At 40.2% G+C, this 11,269-nt stretch overlaps 1 protein-coding gene across 1 annotated transcript; it reads left to right on the top strand.

Moving 5' to 3' along the window:
* Nucleotides 1-1,580: 1,580 nt before the first annotated feature.
* LOC121183285 (aquaporin-4-like) lies at nucleotides 1,581-6,014 on the top strand. The gene is made up of 4 exons (XM_041040293.1): nucleotides 1,581-1,976; nucleotides 2,908-3,072; nucleotides 3,161-3,241; nucleotides 5,766-6,014. The coding sequence occupies exons 1-4, from the start codon at nucleotides 1,593-1,595 to the stop codon at nucleotides 6,012-6,014; spliced, it is 879 nt and encodes a 292-aa protein (XP_040896227.1). The 5' UTR covers nucleotides 1,581-1,592.
* The last annotated feature ends 5,255 nt before the right edge of the window (nucleotides 6,015-11,269 follow it).

Raw genomic sequence — 11,269 nt, 5'->3', positions numbered from 1 at the left:
TGTATGAAATTCTTGGATTTGTGATGGTATGACATTTTTTTCCCAGAAGAATGAAAGGAACAAAGAAACCACTATAATCTAGAATAAAATGAGTTGGATGCTGTTGATGACAGAGACAGGAAGGACTGTCTGTGTGTCACAGACATGTAGGAGCTTTTAGATGTCATGAAATGTTTCCATGTAAAACCACGGTGCTATGGTGACTTTATGGTGGACTTGGGCCCTGTACAAAATGGGGTTTACATAATGCAAATATCAGTTTAGTGCATACAGTATGACCAAACATAAATGCAATTAATCCAACCACCATTCATGAATTCAGTAAATCATAGCAAGGATAGATATGATATGTTACTGAACTCAAGCTGCAAAGATCAAACAGAACCTTTTAGGAATTTACATTACATTATTATTTTTGAAAGAACAATTTCGGCATAGCTCCCTGGAGCCTCAAACCCTCAGAAGGTCTAATAAATGACATATTTGTTAGTTAATACTGTATGCTACCACTCCATCACATTATAAACTGAAATGATACGGACCATACTCTGATCCCCGTATTACTGGCCCTATCTATAAGCAGCATATTGCGAAGGGTTCATGAGCTAAAATCTGGTCTACCCTTTAGTGTTTACATGAAAACTCTATTACACTTTTCTTATCCACAGTGATGATTGATGATTCAGTCACGATCACAGTTCAGCTAAAGAGCAGCACAGGTGGGAATCTTTGGGAACCTCTGGACTTGATTCACTTTAGAGTATGCAGATTTTTAGTTTTTTGCAATAATTTGGAAGTATGTTGCAGCTGTTGTTTACATGTTCTGTAGTGAGGGAAAATGAGTGCTGCTAAACTAAGTAACAGGAAGTCCTCAGCAGTCCGGCAAAGAGGGCAGCCATCATTGCAGTACAGCTGCAGGTTAAACACACTGAGGTTATTATTGTCAACTGATGGCTTAAAGTTCTGTAAAGTAGCACAGTGCATTGATTGGACAGCACGTTTGCTGATTGGGTGCTTGGGTGTTCACCTTTACCAAAGATGAACTCTGAATAACTTTGGTGCACATGCTTAAATACCTTCCATGTGCTGCACTGTGCCATCCCACTGCTGCCAGACCGCCTTTTCACTTACTGGCTCAGTCATTGTCAAGTGACAAAGCCCTGGACTTGGACTTCACTGTTTCAAACCAACAGTCAATGTCAACAGTCAAACCTTAACCAAGTAGTTTTTTATTACTGTAACCATGATGGTGAAGAGTTCCTAACCTGAACAATGATCTTTCCCTTAACCTAAACAAGTCATGTTTATTCCTGAATAATAATCATTATTAACATAATTCTATTCTATGACATGTCAGCCACACCTGGTGTTTGTCAAGGTACCTAAACTTGACCATAGCGTTGTTGTACCCTATGTTGTATGACTATAGTTCTCCATTTAGGGGTTAAACACCCCCTCCCCACCACCACCACTTTTAAATCTTATAAATCCCTTTTATGGTCTCTTTCATCCCTTGCAGGAGGTGTTGCTTCCCCTGCCGTGCAGCACACTGTCAGTTCTGGCCTCCATCTTGCTGCACTCGCGACACAGCCATGACTGCCTTCAAGGGCATCTGGACTAAAGAGTTCTGGCGCTGTGTGGGGGCTGAGTTCTTTGCCATGCTGCTCTTCGTCTTGCTTAGTCTTGGATCAACTATCAACTGGGGGGCTGTTGAGGAGGATCCCCGTCCCCCTGACCTGGTGCTCATCTCTCTCTGCTTTGGCCTGAGTATTGCCACCATGGTGCAGTGCTTTGGCCACATCAGCGGTGCTCATATCAACCCGGCAGTCACAGCAGCCATGGTGGTGACTAGGAAGCTCAGTCTGGCAAAAGCATTCTTCTACCTGCTGGCCCAGTGTGTAGGAGCCATAGTTGGAGCAGCCATACTGCACGGCATCACCCCAGTTTCTGTTAGGGGTGGCATGGGGGTCACCACGGTAAGAGCAAGAGGGACGACATTTGCAAAAGTTAAGGGTTTTCTCAAATAAGTTTACACTTACTTTTATTGTTGCACCAATAATGCTAATAACAAGATTTCTTTAAGGCAAATACTTGCACCTGATTGTGTAATCCTGAAAGTAGAGTTTAGTATAAAAAAGACTGTCTGAAGATTAGACCTTTGCTAAAGTAGAAATAAATCTTACAGGTTACAGCTTTAAGACAGAAAACCAGTATGATATAATATATAAAGGCACACTTCCTTCCTCATTTTTTTAAAGCCAGAAGTGACCATATTTGGTTGAGATGGTGGAACTGGGGAGCAGCGAGGGTTGGATCTGACAAAGGTCTACTCCACCGATCAATAAAGAGAAATAACAGTAATTACAACACGAATGAATCAAAACAATGTAGGTGACTCAAGTTCACCGGTGAATGATCCTCCAAAAGGATGAGGAGCCTGAACCTAGTGGCCCTCACTGGTATTGCACTTTAAGGCACTTGTGCATTGGATTCATCGCGGAGATGACATTGATTTTTATATACAGTCCACGAGTTGACTAATGAAAGAGCAGCTGCCCACATTAGAGGAAACATTCAGCCACAAATGTCTGAGTCTCAGTCAGACTCAGATGAGGAGCCTGTTGAGATGTATCAGTGTTTGCATCTCTTATTTGTTCATGTTGTTTGTTAGTAGTAACTGGCAGTGGCTGACAGTATTAGTGGTTGTACTAATGCAAAATCTCGCTCTCTGTACTATCCAGATTACTTTTGCACACAAATGCAACAAATACAGATATTCTCACACTTTCTGAATGTTCATCTGATCACACAGACAATCTCCAGATGTGATCCAGCTGAACTGATTGGCCTGCAATGCAATCAAGTTGAAGTGTGTTCTGGATGTGTTTTATCATGTTTCCCACACAGGTAAATACGAGCATCTCTGTGGGAAATGCCCTGGTTGTAGAACTTTTTATCACCTTCCAGCTGGTCTTCACTGTGTTTGCTACCTGTGACCACAAACGTAGCGACCTGAAGGGTTCATCTGCTTTGGCCATCGGCCTCTCAGTGTGTATTGGTCACTTCTTTGCGGTAAGTACAACAGTTTACTATCTACCGAATGTCTCTTTGTCCTATATAATGTGTTTAATGTGTAACGTTGGCTTGATTGTTCCTACAGATTCCCTACACTGGAGCCAGCATGAACCCTGCCCGATCCTTTGGTCCAGCCGTGGTCACATGGAGCTGGGAAAACCACTGGGTAATAAAGCTTTCATTGTATTTCATTATCAATCAGAGGCAATCAATATACATTATTATCTACAGCTATGAAATAATTACATTTTACCACACACAAAGACTAGATTTTTGGATAAGGGTCTCATTTATCAAATATCTGAGAGGGTTTTTCCCTCTTACACTTTTCAGGAAATATACTTAAAGCAGATACATCAATATTTTTAGAATAATGATGAATGTGAAACAATGACACAATGATAATGTGAAAGGTGTCTCTCATAGTGATGAAGCCACAGAGAATTATCAGCTTAAGGAAATTTACAGTGAGTTTCAGCTCATTGTTTATCTTTCCAGACTACAACTTTACTGTTTTGGTTCACAGAACAGTTTTCAGAGAAAAACGCTCTGCAAAAAGTCCAGACAGACACAGTTAGAGACTAGGTGGGGAACATAGGGGAGCATTTAGCAGCTAAAGAGCCAGATATTTCCCTGAGGAGCTGGTAGAGTCCAAAAACAGAGCTATAAGAGAGGGGATACTGAACTTAGATTTACCAGGTTAAGAGAAACAGACTCCTGGTGAATGATCATGTTGACCTGTAACTGTTTGCTGTGTTCAGCATTTCAGTTTAAAAGGTGACAATGTGTTGATGTAGTGTTCACAATTTGGTCTCACTGTCCCCAAGTGGACAAATAAGCTAGTTACTGCAGATGGTTGGTTGTCTTCCTCCTTGGTGAAACTGTCTTCAGGTTTTTTATTTGTCCCCAATAAAGCAGACGGAGATCTCTTATCCAAACAACTAGTACAGATTCTTTGAGATGACTTGCCTCTCCCCAGAGCAGCTATCCTTACATCTCATTAGTATTGTGTGTGTGTGTGTGCCTGTTCTCTCAGCTTTGATGTCATTTCTTGTTTGGATTTTGATCTTGGAGACTGAAGTAGTCTCATCTCCTTTGTGAAGCTTTGATACTCTTTACGCCGCTTCCATCTTTTCCACACAGTGCTCTTTCACTTGGGCTTCAAAGTTCTCTCTCTCTCTCTCTCTCTGTGTTTCATTTCCTGTGCCTGTCTTGTACAGTTGTGGTGTACCTGCTTCTGCAGGTATGGCATGAACATGGAAGTCATTTCTCTTGCTGTGGTTGAAATGCATGTCACTGCTGTTTCTCTGTTGTGGTTAGTGGATCCCTAGTTTCATGATGTATGTGTGTAGATTTGTTGCCATGTCGGTGTGTTTCCTGTAAAAAGAGGCATGTTTTGATGTAGAGATGTAGAGTTAAAGAGCGGGGGATGTGGAGAATAACCTGCTCTGATGATCTGGCAGCCCTCAGGCTGTTCTACACAGTAAGCAAACTGCAGCACTGGCAGTAGCTTCTGAGAGTTGAGTGAACACTGCACATTTTCAGCTGGTTTTTATTGTTTCAAAGTTCAAACATCAGAGAATTAAGAATAATCCCAGCAAGTGAGCGAAATCTGTCCGGTAGCAGGTTTTTCATCAGCGTGCAGCCGCTCCCGCAGGTGGAAGTCTGCAAGGTGTCCTGCTGATCAGGAGCTGCACAGTTCTACTGCTTTTTGATTTAAAAAAACAAAAAAAAAAAAAAAAACAGATGTTGGTTCAAAATAAAACTAACTGAAAGGTTAAAAAATTATTTTAATAGAAAAACAGAAACAGAATAATGTACAGAATTTTAGGTCCTTAATCAAGCTTCAGTATTAAGCCTTTAAAATGACTTGAAAATTTCGGCTGCGGCTGTTATGTCTTCATTGAATGTAGCATCATTAAGTTGATTTTACATATAAATTTCAGGAATAAGATTTTTTTTAAATCTCTGATTGTTGCAGAAAATATGGTTAACATTCTTCTTGAAGAACCAAAGTGTAAGAAACAGCACAGCTAATAAGAATGTATTGCATCTAACACTGAACAACGGGATGAAACTTGGGATGAAACTGCTTATTGTCAACAGTCTTTTTGTCAGTGGGCTTGGTGTAAATACAGTAGTTGGTATAATATATAATATATAATGTCTAAATAATAATCAAATACTTGATTGAAAACTGGAATTGATATAAAAAGCCAGAGTTGGCTGCAAAAGCATTCGAATAAATTTTGAATTTCTTTTTTTCCAGGTTGCTATAGGGATTATTGTTGCATCCACGGTCTATTTTTCCCTCCAAATAAATGAGCATAATCAGGGGTAGTACCTGACCCCACAGCAGCTCCCATGTGTTTGTGAAAAGAAAAACTCCTCAAATAGAAAATCCTTTTTAGTCAAAACATTACTAGTAAACAGGAAAATTAAGTGAAACTTTGGGTATTGATTCAACATTTTGCAGTTTGATTAAAGAAGAAGAGTGTGTGTGCCGTCCTCCTCCAGTTTTTTAAACAAAAAATGAAAAACAATGAGCCTGGGTTGAACTTCACAAATGAAATATAGTCAAAATAATTGGCACTTTTTAAACTCCTGTTTGCCTTGAAATTAATGTCTAGATATTTGATATGTGCAGTAGTTTCTTGTGTGCTTCATCTGTGTGTATGTGTGTGTGGCAGGTGTACTGGGTGGGTCCATCTCTGGGCGGGGCTCTGGCCGCAGCCCTGTATGAGTACCTGTTCTGTCCAGACCCAGAGCTGAAGAAACGTTACTCCCAGGCCTTCATCAAAACACCCTTCACCTCTACCATACACCGGCAGGACTCAGTCACGGCCCAGGAGCCTCTCTTCACCGTCATGGATGTGGAGAGAGCTGAGAGGAAGGAAAGGGAGAGGGAGGTATCAGAGGAGGTGCTGTCGTCTGTATGACTAGAAAGGAAACGCAGCTCTGACGTCCAGACTGCTCATCAGCGGTCCACTCTGAAGGAGACTGACCTCTTGTAGACTGGCTCAGCAAACACTAACCTATTACATGAGGAAGAAGGAAAAGAAACACAAACTTCTTTAAAATGTAACAAGACTAAGAGGTTTACCAAGATAGAGCAAGAGACTGGACTGCGTCAGGCCCACCGTGCGGTCCATGTAACAGCAGAGTGGCTGCACAGGGCCTCTTCACTGCTATGAGCAGGAGACAGAGATGCTCTTCCCCCTGAAACGTAAATCAGTCAATGAAATAAGAGACATTTCCTTTAATTAATTCAGTTTTGTAAGTCCTGAGTGAAAAGCTGATTGATCATTGGTTTGGGATTCAGCTGTATGTATGCAATACAGTCAACCAGCAGATGTCACTAAGAGCTTAACTAAATAAGCTTTCTGTCATTTAAGTGTGTGTGTGTGTGTGTGTGTGTGTGTGTGTGTGTGTGTGTGTGTGTGTGTGTGTGTGTGTGTGTGTGTGTGTGTGTGTGTGTGGCTGACTCAAGGCTCCAGCAGAGCTCCCACACTTCCTTGGCTATTTATTGATATGTAAATCCTGATGGTTCCACTTTAATGAACTGGAGAGAATGAAGAGAACAGTCTCATTAAACCTTCACTGACCAGAGCAGTGATGCAGACTGTTGACTCAGTCTGAAACATAAAGCCCTGACCCGTGTTATCAGTCAGTGCTCAGGATGCCTCAGAACCTTGAATGTATGTGTTTCGATTTTTTTCTCCTCATTTGTCTTTATCACTGTTACAGTGACTGAATGGATCAACAAAAAACAAAACATGATACATTCCAGCCCTGTCTCCTTGAAATTACATTTCTATACAGCTAATTTGCAACAGTAAATACGTTTTGATGGAAATGTAATGCTGACTGGATTAGTTTTCTTTAGTATAATGAAGGAATCTTGTTAATCAATGAAGCTGACAAGTCGCAAAAAATACTGATAATGAACATATCACTAGAATGTTCACTAAAAATTCATTTGTTTTCTGCCAAAATATCAGATGTTAGAATCCAACATCAGCTCATAGTCACTGCAGCTTTATAAAATGTAGTTTTCTTTAGGCTCTGGCAGCCCTGGTTCAGGTTTAATACAGGAAAAGTCTGCACTGACTTGCGTGCACAATGTGTTTATTAACATTTAACCAAACCCACAATCTTTCCTGAACCTCAGGATGCAAACCCCAGTGTCTGCTGTCAAAGTCCTGTGATGTATTAGGCCCTGCACCCACCCCGACAACCTCCCTGGGGCCCCTGTAAGGGACAGACTGCTCAACACTCACTGCACTGCCGCTTCAACTTCATTTTTGTCACTACAATATATTTCAGAAGACAGTTTACTAATATATTCTTTATAATATATTTTATATAATTTATTGGAAGCACATTAAACAACATTATACTTCATATATTTTTCATTTATGTTTTATGTAATAACAATCACTAAAGCTTATTTTGCATGGCGATACCATGGGGAGAGGAGCAGGTCCTTCAGCCAGTCCATTCTAATTACTGTCACCCGCTTTCAGTTACCTGATTGATTCTTTATTGTTTTCTAACTACACAATACAACAGCCGATTCTGTTTGGTCCAGCACCGAATAAAAAGTTCTTGGGATGTGCAACTTTATTTTTGCCCTCTGATTATTAACCTTGTGAGTCCCTGTAAAAAAAATAGTGTTAACAGTTTCAGTCCTCACAATGTTAGCAATACAAGGACACACACACACACACACACACACACACATAAGCATACAATTCCACCCAGCTTTTCTCTTTGTGTGTTTTGTGTTTGGCTAAGCACAGATTTGGATGTGTTGCTTCAGGCCCCCCAGTAGTTTGTCAGGTTATTAATAATGTATCCATTTCAGACGAGGTGACAGCGTGCTCGCTGCACAGATACAGATAGTGCTTATAGACAAATCTTCCTCTTCTGACCTCAGCATGAAGAACATCAATGCTTTTTGAAATATCAGTGTTTACCTGGCTCATTTTAACAATAAAACAACCCTCGTTCATTTAGCTTGGACAGCTGGCAGGGGAGTGGTACTGGTGTGATTAATGCTTTAGATAGTGACACGTCATTTAAGACATACCAGAAGTGAAGCCGGAGAATTCTGGAAATAGCTCCAATGCAGGGCGGCACGGTGATGCAGTGGTTAGCACTGTCGCCTCACAGCAGGAGGATTCCAGGTTCGAACCCCAGTCTAGGCTCCTCTGTGTGGAGTTTACATGTTCTCCCTGTGCCTGGGTGCGTGGGTTTTCTCTGGGTACTCTACCTTCCTCCCACAATCCCAAAAACATGTACATTAGGTTACTACTATTCTACATTGCCCCTAGGTGTGAGTGTGTTGTTGTCTATCTTTGTGTGTCAGCCCTGCAATTTACTGGCGACCAGTCCAGGGTGTAGCAACCTTGACGGATCCAGCGGTATAGAAATGAATGAGGAGCTCCAGTGCAGTAGCAGACCAGGGAGTGTATTCAAACTTAACAGTGATTTAAAGGAATCTAATATTAGTTACAGAAGCTCTTTTACCAAACATAATGCACAATGACTCAGTGTTCTACAAAAACATCATGAATACAGAAAGTGAGAAGTGTGAGAACTTAAGCATAATTTGGCACAAGGACTCAGGACATGATTTTGGAGAGGAGACACGGCATGATATAATATCTAAACCTGGCTTGGCCACAAGAGATATTAGAAATAAATACACACTCCTACTACACTCCTCTGAAATTATTCATAATGGACCTGATACAAGATAGGCGGTGTTGGAAATGCACATTTTCCCGTGCTATATGGGAACGCTCTGTAGTTCTGATGATGGAAGTGCTGGCAAAACTTGGCGACTGGATAAAACAGCCCTCAATAGACTCCCTTCAGTTACATATGTGTTTTGTGAAAACACTTCTACCACAGGGTGTCACCAAGGCACAGTTTGGATTAATACTGACAGGCTTCATTATTACAGCAAGACTTATTTTACAAAACTGGAAGAACACAAAAAAAAAAACACAACTTACTGAATGGGTTAAATTTATCACTGTAGCTGCTTCCTTAACTAGGATGGACAATGCAATGCAAAGGAGAAATTTTTAACTTCACTAAAAGGGGGAGGGGTCTCCGAGGGGATCAAGGCTGGAAATGCATTTGCATTTGAAAATTTGATTAGTATAATACTGTTAAACTAAGACATTCATAAGTCATATGTATGTAGAATGTCTTCTAGAAATTTAATTTCTATGCAATTAAACTGCAACAGTAAATACATAAGAAATCTAATCGCTGGCTGGATTATGTTCAGAGGCAACTTTTTTGAATGAATGAATGAATCAAGCCAGACATTTATTAATGGCATCAAACTTGAAAGGACATGCTTAGGGTGGATGGTGGGTGAAGAAACTTGAAGAAAAATCATGCCAGAGACCAGAGTTTGCATCCACATTCCCGTCTGTGCTTTATGCAACAAAGGCACTTTCGTTAAGTTTGTGAAAGATGGTGGTTTTTGTTAAATGTAAGTAAATATATGGTGTCTGGAGTCACTGTGAACTTTTTCTGTATTAAACCAGACCAGGATCTTTCTCCAACCTGAACTAAGTTCTGCGAGAGTCTGAACAGAACCATGAAACAGTTTCATAATGCTGGAGTCACTATCAGCGGATGCTGTACTGGAAGATCAGATATTTTGGAAAACAAAGATGTCATCTGTGAATATTTTATTGATATTTCCAATAAACTATTTGCAATAGAAAACATAATCAAAGTTTCATTTCCGAGAGATATATTTGCTGTTGCGGTTCAGTCATATAGAAAATGAATTCCTATGTGACAGGACTGAAATAACCAATAAACAGCTGGTGTCTGGATAGAGAAAATGCATAAAAATTGCCATTGTTTGTCTTCATAGATAAAATAAAAGTTTGATTAATCTTAAAGTGGGTTTCAAACAACATTAAGACTTTAACTAGAATATCTAACACCCCAACCACAAGTCTTTCAAAACCATTTTTCCAGAATATACTCTTCTGGTAAAAAGTTTTAGAACTGATCAAGGCCAAAATAAATAAATAAATAAATAAATAAATAAATAAATAAATAGTTTAGGTCACCAAAACCTGAAAGTTTTCACAGAAAATCAGCCTTTTCCACGATTCCCCTTTTTTAAAATCTTTATCATCTAATCATTCTACAGTATACCTTGATTTGAGAGCACATTGAAACATTACACTACTTTAATTTAAACAATGAACGTGTTCTAAAACGTTTGACTGGTGGTGGAATTCTTAATAAAACCACACACATGCTTTGTGGGAAAATAATTACAGCCAGATTAATATTTTTGCATGTTAGATTATAGATTAATGGCCTACTAAAAGCACTTTTTAAGGTTGGGATTTTGGTTAAAAGCTCAGTTAGGTAGTTGTTAGCTAGTACCATCAATTTCAGATAAGCTTTCTGATTTGGCAGTTTGACTGTTGAAGTGAAGGAAAAACCAGGTTCCAAAAGGCTCATCCCTGAGAACCTGTTTGACTGCTAAGAACTGTAAATTGAAGCTCATACTTCAGTTTAACCTCATCTAGCCTCCACACTACACTCCTCATCTGATACACACAAAGACACACTCTTCAATGTACTATCAAACCTTCATATGTCTCATATCACTCCAGTAAATGAATTAGCCTCGGATACATGTGCATAGTGGTGCATACTGGTAAAATAGCGTGCCCTGAATAAACTCACAAGCCAACACACATGCTCTCATCACCTCTGAGGTTCGTGCAGATCCTCGTCTGTTCCAGCTATTACACCTCGGTGTTAATTTCTTCAGGTTTTGACAAGCCTCCAAGCTAAAGCTTGTTCTTTGTGTAAGTGCTTTCACTGAACTTCTCCCTATCTCTGCAGATTAGTCAGGGAGGAAATTACCTGCCTGCACAAAAAAAGCGCAGTCCTACACATTTTGCTGTGCTTGGTGTACAGATCTCCTTTTGAAGACAGGCCATGTTATTTCCCTTAGCCCTGCAGCGGTCCTGGATGCAAATCATCATAAAATTAAATTTAAAAAAAACGGCACATGTACTCCAGGTGCTCTTATCAGCGTCTGCACAAACTGCATACAAATCAGGCCAGGATCACACACCACAGCAAAGGTCTCCACGTAAAAAGGCTGGCTAATTGCTAATTGGGTAGCAAGGTC

This window comes from Toxotes jaculatrix, chromosome 6 (assembly GCF_017976425.1).
Source record: "Toxotes jaculatrix isolate fToxJac2 chromosome 6, fToxJac2.pri, whole genome shotgun sequence".
NCBI classification, from domain to species: domain Eukaryota; kingdom Metazoa; phylum Chordata; class Actinopteri; family Toxotidae; genus Toxotes; species Toxotes jaculatrix.
Note: the sequence above shows the minus strand (reverse complement) of the source record. Positions and strands in the feature narration are given on the sequence as shown.